This window comes from Hevea brasiliensis, chromosome 13 (assembly GCF_030052815.1).
Source record: "Hevea brasiliensis isolate MT/VB/25A 57/8 chromosome 13, ASM3005281v1, whole genome shotgun sequence".
Taxonomy (NCBI): domain Eukaryota; kingdom Viridiplantae; phylum Streptophyta; class Magnoliopsida; order Malpighiales; family Euphorbiaceae; genus Hevea; species Hevea brasiliensis.
The window spans coordinates 88,066,601-88,084,496 of record NC_079505.1 but is presented as its reverse complement, the minus strand read 5'-3'; the positions used below and the strand labels follow the sequence as shown (position 1 = coordinate 88,084,496).

Here is a 17,896-nt window from a genome sequence, read left to right as displayed (position 1 = left end):
TAAATAAAATAATTTTCTTTTTAATTTAGTAATTGCATGCTTTGTTTGGCATCACAAGTATTGTGTTAGTAGCTAGAAAATATTTATTAATTCTTAGACTAATAAAAGGATGAGATTGGGGGATCCATTCTTTGCTTGGAGGAAGTACAATTGGTAGATTCAAGCTATTTGTGCAAGCGATGATTGAAAGAGAGCACATGTGTTTTTTCCTTTTTTTTTTTTAAAAAAAATTTAAATTTGCTTTTTATGAATCCCTTCCAAACCAACCAGTTATTCTTATTCATACTTTTAAATGAAGATACGAATAGCAAGCCTAATGGCGTCATTTCTCTGTTTCAACGGATGAAGAAAATTTCCAGGATGCTGTGGTGATGGCATCGCGATGACCACGGCACCAAAAGGAAAATTCCATGAAAATTACATTGATCCACGAGGAAATTTCCTGCTAGACCAAAGAGGTCAGACTCCATGTCCCATTCTTGAATATTCAAGTCGTTAAATGAACTCCTTTTTTCATCTAACTAGCATGTAATTTGTTAAGAAAATTCGCACCTAAAGGCTAATTCACAGAGGAATTTCCAAGATTTAATATATTAATACAGTATTTCATGCTCAAAATCGAACATCTGAATCATTTATTGAAAGCCTAACATTAATCTTTAAATTTTAATAAAATGAACAAGTCCAATTTATTGCACTTTAAAAGTCAGTTAAAATTCACTTTACTCTAAAAAGTTAGCTAAAGGGATAGGGTCTCCAATTATTGATTTAAAATTTTCCCACCGACATGTTTTTTTTTTTTAACAGTGCAATGAAAAGATGTTACGTCAAATACCTATCCCGATCGCTGAAAAAACGGAGCTACTACACCGTTTTCGAGACGTATGTTCGCGGGTTGCTTCTTTCTGCAACTCCAAGTCTTTGAAACAGGGTGTTTGCATTCACAGCCAAATAATCAAATTGGGTATTCAAGATCATTTGTATTTAAACAACAATCTGCTGTCTCTTTACGGGAAATGCTTCGGGTTGGAACATGCACGCCAATTCTTCGATGAAATGCCGCGCAGGGATGTTGTTTCCTGGACTGGGATTCTCTCTGCTTATGTTAAGGAGGAGAAACACGAAGAGGCCCTTGATATCTTCGATCTTATGATCCTTTCGGGTCCGTTTCCAAATGCCTTCACTTTATCCACCGTCTTACGTTCATGTTCTGCTCTGGGAGAATTCAGTTTTGGAAAACGTATTCATGCTTCTTCAATAAAGCATGGGTTCGAGTCGAACCAAATTTTGGGTAGCGCTTTAATTGGTTTCTACTGCAAGTTTAATTATTCTGACGAGGCATGTAAACTTTTTAGCTATATGGATAAAGGTGATACCATATCATGGACCACGATGATTTCTTCTTCTGTACAAGCTGGGAAGTGGAGTCAGGCTTTGCGGCTTTATAAGGATATGATAGAATCTGATGTTTCTCCAAACGAGTTTACTTTTGTTAAACTTTTAGCGGCATCTGGTTCAGTTAGTTTGAACCATCGGAAATTGTTTCATGCCCATATGATAGTTTTGGGAGTTGAAATGAATTTGGTAGTAAAGACGGCACTGTTTGATATGTATTCAAGATACCAGATGATGGAAGATGCCATTAAGATCTCAAAGCTCACACCCGAATTTGATGTATTATTATGGACTGCCATTATCTCTGGGTTGGCTCAGAACTTCAAGTTCAAGGAGGCTGTTGCTGCATTTCAGGAGATGGAGATTTCCGGAATATTGGCAAATAAATTCACATATTTGAGTATGCTGGTTGCTTGCACGTCAATTCTGTCACTGGATTTGGGAAGGCAGATCCACTCTAGGGTTATCAAGACTGGCTTGGAGTACGATGTTCCCATAGGAAATGCACTTGTTGATATGTACATGAAATGTTCTCTCACAGTAGAAGATGGGTTGAGAGTGTTTACAGGTATAGAGTCACCTAATATCATCTCTTGGACATCATTGATTGCAGGTTTTTCTGAACATGGATTTCAACAGGATTCGTTTAACTCATTTATGGAGATGAGGGCTGTTGGAGAGCAACCGAATTCATTTACTCTCTCTATCATTCTCAGGGCCTGCAGTGCAATAAAATCTCTGAATCAGACGTCGCAGCTACATGGATTTATAATCAAGACTAATGCAGACCATGATATTATAGTTGGTAATGCTCTTGTGGATGCTTATGCTGGATCGGGGCAGGTAGATGATGCATGGCATGTGGTACGATATATGAAGCAACGAGATGCCATCACATACACAAGTCTGGCTTCAAGATTTAATCAGATGGGCCGTCATGAACTTGCATTAAATGTAATGGGTCACATGTTCAATGACAATGTGGAGATAGATGGATATAGCCTGGCATGCTTCTTTTCTGCATCAGCTAGCTTGGGCAGAACTGAAACTGGGAAGCAACTTCACTGTTATTCTGTGAAATCCGGTTTAAGCGGCTGCATTTCAGTCTCGAATAGCCTAGTTGACCTGTATGGGAAATGTGGACTTCTTAATGATGCTCGCAGAGCATTTACAGAAATAACTAAGCCGGATGTTGTATCATGGAATGGCTTGATATCTGGATTGGCATCAAATGGATATGTCTCCTCTGCTCTTTCTGCTTTTGATGATATGAGGTTATCAGGAGTCAAACCTAATTCTGTTACATTCTTGTCAGTGCTTTTCACTTGCAGTCATGGAGGTTTAGTGGACCTGGGTCTCCAGTACTTTTATTCTATGAGGGAGATGCACGATGTAGAACCACAATTGGATCACTATGTTTGTTTAGTAGATCTCCTTGGCCGAGCTGGCAGGCTGGAGGAGGCTATGGATGCCCTAGAAACTATGCCTTTTAAGCCAGATGCTTTGATCTACAGAACTTTGTTGGCTGCCTGCAGAGTTCATAAGAATATGGCTCTTGGAGAACAAGTGGCAAGGCTAGGTCTAGAGCTTGATCCGTCGGATCCTGCATTCTATACGCAGCTTGCAAATTTGTATAAAAACTGTGGGCGGTCAGATTTGAGTAAAAGACTCGGTTGTTGACCAAAGACAGAGGGTTGAACAACATTGTGTACGCTTAGGAGAAATGAAAGCAACAATTACTCTTTCTACACAGGAGATAGATCATGTCCCACATTCATGAGATTTATTGGAATTATTTTACGAGAGAGTTTAAGGATCAGGGATATCAAGGTAATGAAGATTTGTTTTACCAGTGGGAACATAGTTGTTGCTCTTGGTCTTTGACAATTAGCATAGCTATCAAAGGGTACTACTACATGCTTAATCAAATATATGCACATTCGTAGAGATTCCCATGACATCATAAGCAGTGTGACAGATGTGGTCAATAGAGATATGGAATTTGACTCAATTCTATTTTTTTTCAGTAAAAGTGTGTATTCATGCTTGGATATTGCAAGAAGTTATCATTCTCAATAGCCTTCCATAATCAACTGAAACTGCAATGCTGAACAGGCCATAACCATGGCCATCGTCATGGCCATCGCCTTACATTATGAAAGAAGGGAGCGGATAAAGCAGTTGGGATGGTCAACGAGCTAAAACCTCAGGCATCAACTCCCGGTAAGAGTTTTTGAAAAGGATATCAGGCCACTCTTCAGGTGTCTGTCTCTGGTAAGAGTTTCTGAAAAGGTGGGTTATACAAAAGCCCACCAGCTGCGGCCCAATGAATTGTGCTTAGAGCCTCAGGCCCTTAGGGTTTTCCCATTCTTATCATATAATGGCTTTTCTTGAGATGATTCTGTGTGTTGTATGAACTAATGGAGCCATGATTATTTTGGATTATGCCTTTAGTGACAAGAAGTCAAGAAGTCGTACGTCGCAACAACTGCAGCAGTAGTCTTTAGTTAAAAGGCATTTAGAATGGACTTCCATGCGTTTCAATATAAATTACCTGCGACCATTTATTAAGTTACCTTAATAAACTGCTAAAGGTACAGAGGCTTTATGTTCTTAATTTCAAAGCTTGTAAAATCAATAGCCTATAAGCTCTTCAGAATGCTTTGCAACGGTTTATCCAGAGCAGGGCGTGCCATGTCCACCCTTCGTTTTCAAGATTTTGCATTCACGCCATGGAACAATATGCCAAATTGCACAAAAAATACATGTTTCATTCCTCTATAATGATCATCACCTTCCAATTCAAAGAATCAACATATTCAGCACCTGACAAGTACCAAAAAGTTGGCTCATTCAAGGACAAGTGGCACTTAGCATTCCTGCCACATGAACCACAGTTAGATTTGAGAGGCACAAGAAATTCGTACCGTTCAATAGACTAGCCAAAATTTATTTTTAATAGGAAATCAAGAATGAGATTTTATAAAAACAACTTTTAGTAACGTCTGCCCAAGTCAGGATTATTCACTGAATGGTTCTGGCCCTTGTTTCATGAAAACCCTATTCAATCTGGTAAACTGGAATTACAAGAGAACAAACACAAAACAATAAACGAGAAACAACGAGAAATTGAACTCTGAAACTCGATGTTTCTCAAATTAAGTGTGCCCCAAGCATTTCTCCTTTGACTCTGTCTGACCAGAGTTGACTGCAGGTGCATCATTTTTGGACTGCACAGCCTCAAGTGTCTTGTAGAACTCCTCAGGAAGAGGACCAGGTCGATGTAAAGGAACATGCTTCGGAACTGGTGCATCATTTTCTATAACTTCACATTCATAGTCATCAGGAACACCCCAAGGATCCCACTCTGCAACACAGCACGATTAAAAAGCACAGTCACTAATAAAATCTTAACATTTCACAAATTTATTGAAGAATATCATCTGTGACACTTCTTCAAACTCCTAAACATTCTGAATGATCTCAAACATGTAAGTTGGGGACAAGAGAACCCATAGCAAATAATTGTGCCACATGATAAAGGTGTGGAAAACAAATCAACTAACATTGCCTCCATTCAGATGAAAATTTAATACCACATCATAGATTAAACTAAATTTCAATCATAAACTTAAACATCACAGTATCATATACAGCACCAGTTAAACAAAATACCTTGCGCTCACTATTCCCTTGTTCTTCACAATCAAACTCCATTCAACATTACATCTACTTTACATGCCAATAGTAAGACGAGAAAGGAACAAAATTTTTCCAGGTAATTATTTACATCAAGCTGGGTGGAACTCTCACCAACTAGCAACTACCTCCAAGTCAAAATGCAAGGAGATCTAACAGGCAAACACTAATGGTATCATGAAAGATTATAGTATCAAACTGATTATACTTCCCAGGAAACAGGATATTTCCACAACCAAACACCTAAGGACAAGCTCAACAACAAGAAATGAGCCCAAGTGCATAACAGATCAGCAATAACATTCCAAGCCCAGAGGCAGCCAAGGAACGGGATGATATTCACTTCATTGGTGCTCTTTTTATGAGGGAATTCAAGAATAACAGACTTCTCAAGCTACAAGAAATCAACTTAAAAACTTTCCACCTTATACACAGACGCAAGTGTCAGTCTAAACTAATCGGCAATGCAATCCACAATGTTCAACTACGAGCCTGACAAGGGACAGAAGCTTCCCTAATCATTGGAAGGAAAAGAGTCTCATCAACTTAGAGTAAGCTTTACCGCTATAGTGCTGATAATATTCTTCTAAAAATGGACATGTCCTTGGGTATTTCATCAAAATGAGAGTTTTTCCCCCTATAATTCGAAGCAGAAATTTCCTCTATTTTCCTCCAGCAAAGCAAAGAATCAATTAAGAAATAAATGAGAATTAAAGCATAAGGTGTACAAACCGATCATTTTCTCGATGAGCTTGAGCTCGTCCTGGGCCTCCTCGATGAGCTCCTCAACTTGGCCGCACCCAAGTTTTTTCTCGATCATTTCCCAATCCCCTTCCTCTTGGCATACCTTCAGCCTATGCCTCGTGAAGCTCTCCACCGCCTTACGGTACCCTTCGTCCTCAGGGACCGCCTGAATCTCCTTTAGGGTTTTGGTGTACAGATTGATCAATACCTCCCTCGCGTTGGGGACCACATCCAGACCCACGATCCCCGTTGTCTGCTTCACTTTAGCCAACAATGGCCGCCCGATCACCCGCAGAAACATTGCTAAGGTGAAACTCTGGATCAATACTTCCGAACGTTTTCGATCTTCTTCTCGGGTGCTCTCTCACTGCGTTTTTCCAGTATGGAGAGAAATGGGGACTGCTGGTTCAGTTGTTATTCCCCGGAATTACAATCTATTGGGCTTCTGATGCCATTCAATGGGACCTATGTATTGCCGATCGAGATCTGCATTTTCAAGAATGCGAGTCTGCCCTGGCCTTTATGTATTGGGCTTGTGATCCATAAGCTGAGGCTCACTGATCATATTGGTTTGTGCATCAACTGTACACAAACCTTTGGGTTCAGGCTACAGACTGGGCTGTACTCATCATAAAAGCCCCTAATCTTCAAGGAAAATAATGCAAGATTTTTTTTAAGGATAAAATATATGATGTTAGATTTGGAAATTTAACAAACGCCCAATTCATTAAAAATTACAGTGCTGCAAATTCCAACCCAACCCTTAAGGTACAGGGATCCCTAAGCTGAATATAAGAGATGAAACATGTGCATTGATTTCCATTTGATTAGCAATACGCATCACTCATGTTTTGAATCCAATATCTAATTTCCACTTGCATTTAATAAAGCAGAGCGTCACTACCAATTGCCAAGCTAGAAATTCCAGGAAAGCATACATAATTAGAGAGCAGCCTTTGAGCATCCGCCAAGCCAACACGCTTGGTCGTTGGATTGGATCATCTGCACCCCATAATTAATGAGATTGTGAAACATGATTATATTAATTTAGTTAACATATTATAATATTATGGATTTTAATATTTATATATTCCAATTACATTTTAAGGCCTGCCTGAATGAGCCACATTAAATTAGAGCCCAAAAATTGGGCATTGAAGATTGAAAAGAAAGACCCGGTAAGCATCAAGTCGCATTTGACAAATAATAAAATATACAATTTAAAGATAAGATGGGGCAGAACAACCTGCATCGCTATTAACATCATTAGATTCCCCAACTACCTCATCGATGATGCATAGTTTTAGGATGGCCCAATTGTTATTGTTATTATTAAATTTTCTTTTATTTTCTTATTTAATATTAAAATAATTTTTCAATTAATAAATAGAAAAGGAAATTATATTTGACCGACTCTAATATATAAGAATAAAAAAGATTTGACCTTGACGGAGTCCATGGTGCGAAGCGTGAACGGACAAAGAAAGATCTTTTGTTTGTCTCGTGATAGAACACTTCCAAACCGGAGGAGTCGGTGGCACAGTCCTCTAGACTCCCATACACCGATTCGACAGCTGTCATGCACCCATTTGCTCTTTTTATTCTTTTTTTATATATTTTTAATTATCAGATTAATTATGACGTGGCAAATGTATCAGTTAAATGGCAATTAATTTACAATTACGCGCACTTGATGCATTTGTTTATTAATATTTGTCTTTCAATGACATCCACCAAGCTAAAATAATTACATAATAATAAAAACCCAATACGTAATAAATCATTAACAACATGATGAATCATGCATAATTATTAGAGAAATAAAATAAATTCACATAAAAATTACCAGATTGTGGTAATAGTTTGTAGATATAATGAATCAGAAAGTAAGATAATAAGAAGATTCCTTTCTCTGGGGTAGATAATTATTAGAGGTGGTTTCATATAACCTCCCAAAATCAAAAGGTGAAAAATCAAATATAAGCTCATGATATCTATGCATGCATTATAATCATAGTGTAACCTGGAGTATATTTTACCTGTTTATTGGATTTATGATGTTAAAATTCTCACTTTTGGTAGTTCACTTTCATGTGAATATATAAAGTGATCGAATGATTTAATTTAATTGTCAACTAATATGATATCAATGCTTATAGTAAAATATTAAGCTTAATCTTAAAATTAATGTGAAGTAGATAAACATATGAAAAATATAAGGATAATATGAACATAAACGAAGTATATAATCAACTCAGACATCATATTAATTACTAAATCTATTTTTTAGATTGAAATCTAACCATTTAAGTATGTAAATTAAGTAAACTAGACGTTTAACATATATATATATATATTCTTTTCCTTTTTTTTTTCTCTGAAAGAATAATAATTTAATATTGGCCACGTACTAGTTTATGCCTAGCTGGTTTATCTTATTCATAATCTTATGGAACAATAAGAACTCGCTCTTGCATAATTTTCATAACTCAATATTCTCAATTATTCACATGGATATGGAGAGGACAAGACTGGCAGCTAATCTATTGTCTCCCATAGTTATAAGAATAATTATTTTTGTTAGTTCAAGGAGTAAAAGAGTATGATTTTTACGGATACCCAATTTAATTGAATTCTAATATGATAAATTTAAATAATATGTAATTGAGTTTAGAATGAGTTTGACTTTAAAAAATAATATCTATAACGAGTTCGAGTTGAATTTTATGTATTAAGTATTTATTATTGAATCAATTTATATAAATATTTAATTAAATATAAAATATATTTTTATAATAATATTTATAAACTTTATATTTTTATCTTAAATAAAATAAAATTTATATATTTTATTAAATTTTTAAAATATAAATCGTTAATAAAAAAATAAAATATTATTTAAATTATTAATTAAAATATGTAAAATTAAAATAGTAATATTTTTTAATAGGGTTTAGAACCATCCCTAAATGGAATTGTTTTGGCCACGTATAAGTAGCAGCTCGACTGTATTCATAATTTGTATAATAACAAAAACTTACTTTTAGTTAGATAGTCTGATTGTACTTCATTGAATGTGAATTCGAATCCCATTTCTGCAAGTAAAAACATTTCTAATTGGGAAAAACCTAAAATAAAAATATGAAGGAAAAAGTGGTAAAGAAAAATTTGAAAAAGACAAACATAACCATAATTTGGAGAAGGAAAGATTCGTTCTATCACTTTGTATATGATCTATACCGGCAGAGAAAGCAAAGTTACACAAAATTCTATAGTTTCTATCCTTGTCTATTGCCTTTGCCTACAAAATTATATATATATATATATATATATATATATATATATATATATATATATAATAGGAAAAAAAACATAAATTAAGGATTGAAGCTGATTTTTTTTTTTTTTTCCCTTAAGAAAACCGGCTTAGTGAGAAATTTATCAGTCACCCCCTACGACGGCTGAGCTACCAACGAACCAAGAGGAGAAGTTGTCATCAAAATCCAGAGTGTGACCTAAGCCTTCACTACTGCTGCTGTGAATACGAAAACGACCTTCACCAACAGTACCCAACTCTTGCAAATCCTTAATTAGATCTTCATTGAAGGTCATGTTAGGAATCAGAATATCATCGTCGCCCTCATCAAACTCGTCGTCGCTTTCCATTCGATGGCCCTCCATGTCAGCTCCATCCATTTTTGCAGCATCTGTGTTGATGTTCTCATTCGCTGTCTCGTGGTCCATTGGAGCTGACAGTGGGGTTGTTGGAGAGACACTTGTCGCCGAAAGCGGAGACGAGCAGGGATCCTTTTCAGCGCTTGGCTCCTCGGCTTCCTTGTTGGGAGGCTTTTGGATGGCCGGGAATTTGTTTCTGGTGCTTCCGGCTAGTGAGTTTCGGTGGGTGGGACGAGGGTGGGTGTGCTCACCTGTGTAGCTCACGATGAACATATTTGGATCTGTATTGCTCCTCTCTACTTGCTTTCTTGCTACACAACCTTTCGAGCTGCTACATCTGTAGTAGTTCCTATAGAACCCAAAATTAAAATCCACTTTTAGGCTTTAGAGAGACACAAAGTTAAAATCTTTCGAGAAGAGAAATGAATGAGGGACTAACCTTGGATATGGGGAGCCTTTGATGGGTTTCTGTCCGTACTTACGCCAAGCCCACACATCGTTGCAGAGATTCTCTGCTGTTACCTGCATCACCTGCCTCTTCTGATGGCTCTTTCTGTAAAACAATGAAATTGAACTAACATTATGAGAATTGAGAAATCTTTCCATGAACAAGCGAAACCAAAAGTTAACCCACTTACTTCTTCCTTGATCTCGAAGCCGATGATTGAGTGGTTCGTAAAGGAAGAAGAGAAGCACTGGTCTCAGGCCTTTGAGAACCCAGCTGGTGCAATTTTGGCCATTGATTTTGCTGTTGCTGTGCATGTTGGGATTGTGGCTGGCTATGATTGAAACGGAGGCTGAAGGGCATATTGGTGGGTTGTGGTGGTGGTGGTGGAGGATGATGCAGTTGCTGCTGTTGTTGTGCAAGTTGAGACTGATCTTGGCCACTAAATCCTCCAAATTCAAAAATGGAGGAGGAGCTACGAATATTACCTTGAACAGTGGTGGTAGACAGAAAGGGCTTGTAAGAATCTTGCAATTCTTGCCATCCTTTGTTTCTAGGCTGCTCAAGGTCGGGAAAAGAAAAAGGGTCATCATCTTCGAAAGTCAAAGAGGCTAGGCAATACAAATGGTTCTCAAAGTTGGCGTTTTGACTGGAGGTATCGATGTTCGAGGTGGCCGCACCTGCAGTGTTGGCGGCAGAGGTAGTGCAACTCCTGACTATGGCGTACAGATCCCAGTCCTCAGCCATGGAGAGCATTCAATCTACCTAGAAACTATAACCAATCTATCGAGTTTCGCAATGCTCCTTGAGCAAATGGGTAATCAAAGAGGGCGAATACGAAGGACGGCGCTGACTTTTGGGTTAGAGGTGGGACAGAAATATATAGAGAGAGAAGAAGATGCATATAGAAGGTAAAAAAGAAGAAATAGGAAATCATGGTGGAGCACTGACTTGGGTAATTGTTAATTATTTATACAAAGAGAGATATGGAGAAGAGTGGTTTTCTTTTAGAGGGAGACACATAAAGAAACCACCTTTTGCTTTTTCTTTGATTTTGTAAAAATGTCAAAAGCGGGCCCTTCCATTGTAAGGAAAGAAGAGGGTTCCTATGCTTGTAGAGTTGCCTGCCCTACATGCTTCACCGTATTCTTCTTCTACTCGATGTTTGATTGGATGTTGTGTTAATTTCTGTGAGTGAAATATGAGTTTCCACGCGCTCTCTGCATAGAGTCTCACTCTTATAAAAATTTTAATAGTAATAAATAAATAATTTTTTCGTTTCTTTTATAAAAAATAATTTATATATATAAAATATTTTTTATAAAAATATTTTTATTATTTGATTATAAATATTAACTAATTATACATGTTCATATTATATATATATATAAATATTTTTATATTTTAATAAAATTATAAAAAAAAATTAACTTTCTCATATGAAAATATGAAGTTATTTTTTAAAAAAATAATTAATTTTTTTTAATAAAAAAATATTTTTTATTAACTTATTTCTGATGACAATTACTAAAAATTAAAAAAATATATATATAAAATAATCAAATCTTTAATTATACTTAATTTATTATTATGAATATAAGGCATAAATATATAAATTTTATTTAATATATATATATATATATATATATATATATATATATATATATATATATACTTAATTTATTATTATGAATATAAGGCATAAATATATAAATTTTATTTAATATATATATATATATATATAATTCGTAACAAAGTGAATTTAAGCTATATATGGCTTCTTTGGTATGGCATGTCTTAATTACAACTTGTATTAGAGTGGGGCTATTGCCACTTACTAGTTGGGATAAAGGAGAATGGAAATGCAAGAATTATTCAATGAGATCTTAACCCCACTACATTGTTAGGATGGTGCAAAACCCACCCAACTATGGAAAATTACCATTAATTAATTGAATTGAAGTAACTCGTGTTATTTTTGTTTAATATTTCTTTATTAAATATTAAAATTTAAAAATAATTGTAGATCATTGATTAATTAAGAATATTTTAATTTAATACACTAAGTTTAAATATATATAATTTCAACCAAACTACTTCATTCCAAATTTATTAGAATAATAATTATCCATATTCATCATCAATTAGCATGATCTCTTCTAATATGTGGAAGAGCTCCTAATTTGAAAATTCAATTAGCTATTTTTATTGTCATTTTCATTTTTAGGTTAACAAATAGGTTTCGTTCAATAATTAATTAAATGCATTTAGGTGAGTCCTGCTTAAAACGTAGGTCAGGCTTTGACTTGTTTGCATTGCCATAATTTATTCTAAGTAAATAAATATGTACACCCCTAAAACTTTGTCTCGTTTAATTTATCAAAAACTTTTAAAGTACTTACAATTGTAATTATATATATATTTTTTTGTGTATTATAGTTAAATCTTAATTAGTTATTATAATTATAACTATATGAACTGAATTAAATTTAGAAAGTAATAATAAATTATAATATAATTTTTAACTTTTTTATTAATAAAATAGTCTATTAATTTAAAATTTATATTTAAATATTTTTTATTTATAATATAAAATGTATTTTACATTCATTTTTAATTAAAATTTTACACTAAAAAGTTATTTTTATTAATTAAAATATATTTTAATATAATAAATAATTTAAACATTGCATAATACACAGTAAATTTTTTTTTCAGTTATTAATTACATAAAATAATCACATTGAAATACGTGTCAATATAAAAGAAGTATATCTATCAAATTTTTTTATTGAATATTACTAATAAAAAATAAAATTATATTTAATTATTATAAAATTTACAAATTTAACAGTATGATAAATAATGTAGAAGGTTAAATTAAATGAGACAAATTCAAAGGAATGCGTTTGCATTTAGCCATTTATGCTAAATAGACGAAAACATGTCCTAAAGCAACTCGTAATTGCACGCATTGACTTGGATCCGTGAACGCGTCTTTTTATATCGATAGAGTACGAGTCTAGCTTCGGAATAGGGGCGCGTGTAAAATGTTGGGTGTAAAATCCTTTGCTTGGTAGGGTATTTTATAAAATATTGAAAGATTTTATAAAATTTTATAATTATATATTTATATTTACTAGGACTAATAATTTTTTTAAATAAATTTATGAAAAAAATTTTATTTTTTAAATAAATTGAGATAAGAGAAATTGAGTTAATTTAATTATGTGGAGTGTAGATATATGAAGGCTCTAATTAGATAAGTAAAGCACATTAGATTGAATGATATAAATAAAATAAGGAGTAGATTTAAACTGTACAATATGATCTAAAAGGATTACATATTTTTTAAAATTTAACCTAAAATTTTTTAGAATGGAATGACTTTAAATTTTTGAGATAAAAATTTAATTGAGTTGAGTTGAGTTGAGTTGGGTTAGTTAATAATATTTTTTAATATTTATAAATATTTTTAAAATTTTTACTCTCTTTTAAATAATAAAAAATTATAAAAACTTAAAATAAAAAATGTTTTTACTTTAAAGTTTTTATTTTTAAAAACTTTTAATATCCTCTCAAAAAGAAAGTAAAATTCTAAATTCAGTGCTGGAGATGCTAGCACGCTGCAGCTACAGGCTCAACTGCTCAAGGATTTCCTTTCTATGATTGATCGACATAGTTATGGGACAATTTCGACCGTCGGATCAAAGCCACGTGGGCGAAGGTTGACATAATTTGGTGGGCACTAAAGGGGCATATGAAAGAAAAAGAGATGTTCCTATGTTGCTTCCAACATGTACGCGTCTTTTGGTATAAAGAATCTTGGGCGTTAAAAATGTGTTCGTTATTTAATTGATGCTTTACATGTAGGAATCTTGCATTTTAAACGGTGGCTGATTTTCGTGACTAAGAGGTTCTTTAACTTAATTTATAAAAGCTAATTTTATTTTATAAATACTTAAAATTTTCAATACTTACATGTTTATTTAAAATATTTTTAAGTGATTAATAAATAATTAATATGTTTAATAAAAAATAATTTATAAATATATTTATTATTAAAAAGATTAAAAATAATATTAAATGAGATTTATAATAAAATTTTAAAAATTAAATGAGAATAATATAATATAATATTTTGTCGAACTAACTTATAAGTAGGACTAAGCATTCGATTCAAATCAAATTATTATATTTCAGAAATCGACTGAACCACTTTAATTCGGTTCAGTTCAGTTTGAATAAATCAATTTTTTAGTTTGATTAGTTTTTTAATTTAGAGTTAATTTTTAAATTATTTAATTTAATTTTAACATTAATTTGAATATAATAACAATTAATTATTAAAATTAAACAATTTATATATATAAAATTACATATAATTCATAAATTTTCTATAAAAATAAATCAACTTAAAAATTAATAAAATAATTAGATTCAATTCGATTTAACTGATTTTTTTTTTCTCCAAAATCAAAATGAATTGAAATAACCAAAATTCTTAAAATGTAAAACTAAATCGAATGAAATTATCTTAAAAACTAAATCGAATTACTAAATTAAAACAATTTAATTCAATTTATTCAATTCAAATCAAATAGTGTTCAACCCTACTTATAAGTACCAAAATAAAAAATTAATATCTCAAGCTTTTTTTTTTAACTTATAAATCTAAAAAATATTATAAATAAATATATAAATTTATTTTTAATGTCTATAAACCAATTGGAGCCGTTTATAAGTTAAAACAAAACTTCAAAATAGCTGGATAAATTTTTTTACTTATTTATTTTGTAAAAAAATAAAATTACGGTTGAAACTCCTCTTTCATTTATTATGTGCAAAATAAAATCATGTACAAAATTTCACATAATATATTTAGGAAGCAAAACCATTTCAGAGCCAAAATAATTTCAAACACAATTAAAAAAATATTACTCTTTTTCATAAAGAAATTATTAAACAAATTTAATTCATCATGTTATTCATAAATTAAAATAATAAAATCATTTTATATTAACATAATTATTTTTTATTCTTTTCATATTTATATAATTGCAAATACACATAAATAATGTAGAATAATTTAATTAATTTAGTCCATAAATAAAGTGATAGAATAAGCTAAATTTATCTATAAATTATTTTTCTTTATTTTTTCTTTTTGTCCTTTACTATAAAAGGTGTTAAATGAAAAAGAATTGAAACATTAGTAAATTAAAAGAGAAGAGAAAGGTTGGTTTGACAATAATGATAAAAGTTTTTTAGATTTTTTTTCCCACTAATTAAATTTAAAATTAAATCCTAACTACATTAAAATTTAAATTGAACCATAATATTTCAGTTTAATTAAACTTATTACTGAATTATAATATTTCAATTTCCACGTTTATTATTTTATTAATTGTATTTATTTATTTATTTTAAATATATAAATATATTTTAACTTAAGCTAATTATATTATAATTATTTATGATCTTGAAATCATAATATATTTGTATTTCTATTTATAAAAAAAAAAAATTTTGCTTTGTTAAAATAAAAATAAAAATTTCGATTCATTTAAAAATTACTTCAAAAATAAAATCAAATTGGATTATTGCTAGCTAGCCATGACAAATGGCATTTAGTATATAATAAACATCTTTAGCCATGAAAATTATAAATTCATTGCGGTGGTCATTCGCAATTTCTTAGTTCTTTTAGAAATGGAGAAATCCATGGAGTAAGAAACTCAAATTGAGTAAGTTAGAATCAATGACTTATGGCCTTTTGATCGAATGAAATCCACTAAATAAATGCTTAATGTTAATTGTGAAGCGTGGACAAAGAGATGTATATAGATTCAAGGAACACTGAATGGAAAATTGAAAATAAATGTAAAAAAAAAAAAAATTGCTGCTATGTTTGCCTACTTTTATCTAATATAAGTTGTTATAATTTTCACTCTTGATCTTGTCAAAGCAATGATGCAGTTAATGGATTTCTTTTGTGGGTATGAACTTATAAAATAAAAGGGAGAACACTAAATAAGTTTTTAATGTTTAAATTAGTATCGAGAATTTATTTGTGAATAAATGAAAGAATAAAAATAAATTAGATATGTATACTTAATGACATTATGTAGACTTTTAGACTTATCTCCTGCTAGGATTAAGAGTTAGCATCATAATAAAATTTGGAGTTACTGATATATAGGAGTCCTAATAATGTTAAGACTGTGATCTCGATAAATATTTTTGAATTCTTATATTTTAGTAACTATCTAAATATTTGTGTAATTAAGGCGATTGTTTGAATAATAAGAATGAGTATCCGAGCTATATATTTTAATTCTATCTGAATATCTTCTTATTAATTGGTTATTCATCTGAGCTATATATTTTAATTTTATTCGAATATCTTCTTATTAATTGGTTATTCGATAGCCACTCACGAGTGCTATTTTTTAAAGGCAATAATAATAAAAAGGAAATTATGGGTTCTTATGCTTAAGTAAAGAATTTTTCATGTTTCATGAAAGTTATTACTTTTTATGCATGTTTTCAAAACTACCCATTTAATGATATAATAATTCATTCCCTCTTAGCTATAAATACGCTTTGTTTGGGTATGGTTCAGTTTTCTGAGATTCCATTATTTTCTTCTTAATCAATAAAATTTTATGCTTATAAAAAGGAAAAAAATACACTTGAGGCCCTTAATTAACCTATGAACCGCCATCAAATGTTTAAGATGCAACAAACAAAAAGTAATGAGGTCATCTTATTATAATCTAACCTAACCAATTGATTAATTGAAAAAAATAAAAATATTGCCTATCATCTTTGTGATCATACAATATATATTCTGAAATAAGTAAAGAGAGGATCAGCATTACTTTTCTATAGAATGGAAGAGGAATTTTTTTGCTCTCTTTAAAAAAAAAAAAAAAGAATATATGCTTCTAGAAACAAAGGGAAATATCCGTACACAAATTATTTTTTTGAGTTTTTATTTTAAAGAGAGAAAATAAAAAAGAATAGAATCTTAGTAAAAATATATATATATTTTTTATTTATAATGTTTGGTAATATAATATTTATAATAGTATTTACAAATTAAAGGATAAAATGCTACCTCTCTTCATTTTTAAGGGTTGAGATAATATTTTAATTAAAGTTAAAAAGATAATACTGTTATTTTTATATTTAACAGTTAATTCAATAATTATTTTTATTGAACACTCTTATTTTAAATCAACTAGTAAAATATTTACTGAAATAATTAATATTTTGTAATAGATGCTAGAAAAAAGAAAAAAAAATCTTGAATGTCAAAGATGGGAAAATTTTTGTCAACCCAAAAGTGAACATTGTAATTAGAAAGAAAGCTTTAATTATTTTTGGGTTAAAAATATAGAATGATGAATAGGGCATGTTGGAATTGACATTTGGATGATTATAAGTATGAGAGAAAGAATCGGTTGGGGATGCTTATCAGAATAATTGGGAAACATGCATAGAATTCTTTTTTGATGATGCTGGTCTGAGCAAAGTTTGCTACTTTATATTTAAAATCATAATTTGGGACCACCACTACTGCCATGATGCTTACCCAATTCAATTCCTCTCCCTCTTTTTTCGTTTATTGGAGAGATCCTTATATATAATTCTACAAGTCAAGGGAATTATGAGATCATCCATCCTTGCACAGTTTTCTCTCATTGTTTGCTTGCTTTGCTTTGGCTCTCTCCCTCTCCCTCTCCCTCTCTCTCTCACGTACACACAGAGACTCTAGCTCCTTTTGCTCGTGAATCCCATTTGTAATTATTTCAAGTTTATGCAATAATTTCTTCCCTCAACCACACCAAACTGCTTTAAGTTTTTCTTTTTTTTTCTAATTTTTTTTATTGTTTAATCATTTTGCAGTTCTTCTTCTGAAAGAAAAACTTA

At 31.5% G+C, this 17,896-nt stretch overlaps 3 protein-coding genes across 6 annotated transcripts; 1 reads left to right on the top strand and 2 right to left on the bottom strand.

The window, feature by feature from the left end:
• The first annotated feature begins 302 nt into the window (after window positions 1-302).
• On the top strand, window positions 303-3,866 carry LOC110637429 (pentatricopeptide repeat-containing protein At5g52850, chloroplastic). 4 transcript variants are annotated; one of them, XR_009142682.1, is made up of 3 exons: window positions 303-458; window positions 808-3,225; window positions 3,511-3,866. XR_009142682.1 is itself a non-coding variant. In XM_021787520.2 (2 exons), the coding sequence occupies exon 2, from the start codon at window positions 820-822 to the stop codon at window positions 3,073-3,075; it is 2,256 nt and encodes a 751-aa protein (XP_021643212.2). In that variant the 5' UTR covers window positions 303-458; window positions 808-819; the 3' UTR covers window positions 3,076-3,866. The 4 variants fall into 4 exon arrangements, 1 of the variants encoding a protein (XP_021643212.2); XR_002491511.2 differs by having other exon boundaries at window positions 3,423-3,866; XR_009142681.1 differs by having other exon boundaries at window positions 808-3,301; window positions 3,423-3,866.
• Window positions 3,867-4,319: 453 nt separating this feature from the next.
• LOC110637430 (probable NADH dehydrogenase [ubiquinone] 1 alpha subcomplex subunit 5, mitochondrial) lies at window positions 4,320-6,287 on the bottom strand. The gene is made up of 2 exons (XM_021787521.2): window positions 5,827-6,287; window positions 4,320-4,762 (listed from the first exon to the last, which is right to left on the bottom strand). Exons 1-2 carry the CDS (start codon window positions 6,137-6,139, stop codon window positions 4,554-4,556), a joined length of 522 nt encoding a protein of 173 aa, XP_021643213.2. The 5' UTR covers window positions 6,140-6,287; the 3' UTR covers window positions 4,320-4,553.
• A 2,718-nt stretch (window positions 6,288-9,005) lies between these two features.
• On the bottom strand, window positions 9,006-11,160 carry LOC110637416 (probable WRKY transcription factor 27). Its single transcript, XM_021787502.2, has 3 exons — window positions 10,152-11,160; window positions 9,953-10,066; window positions 9,006-9,862 (listed from the first exon to the last, which is right to left on the bottom strand). Exons 1-3 carry the CDS (start codon window positions 10,712-10,714, stop codon window positions 9,280-9,282), a joined length of 1,260 nt encoding a protein of 419 aa, XP_021643194.2. The 5' UTR covers window positions 10,715-11,160; the 3' UTR covers window positions 9,006-9,279.
• Window positions 11,161-17,896: the final 6,736 nt, after the last annotated feature.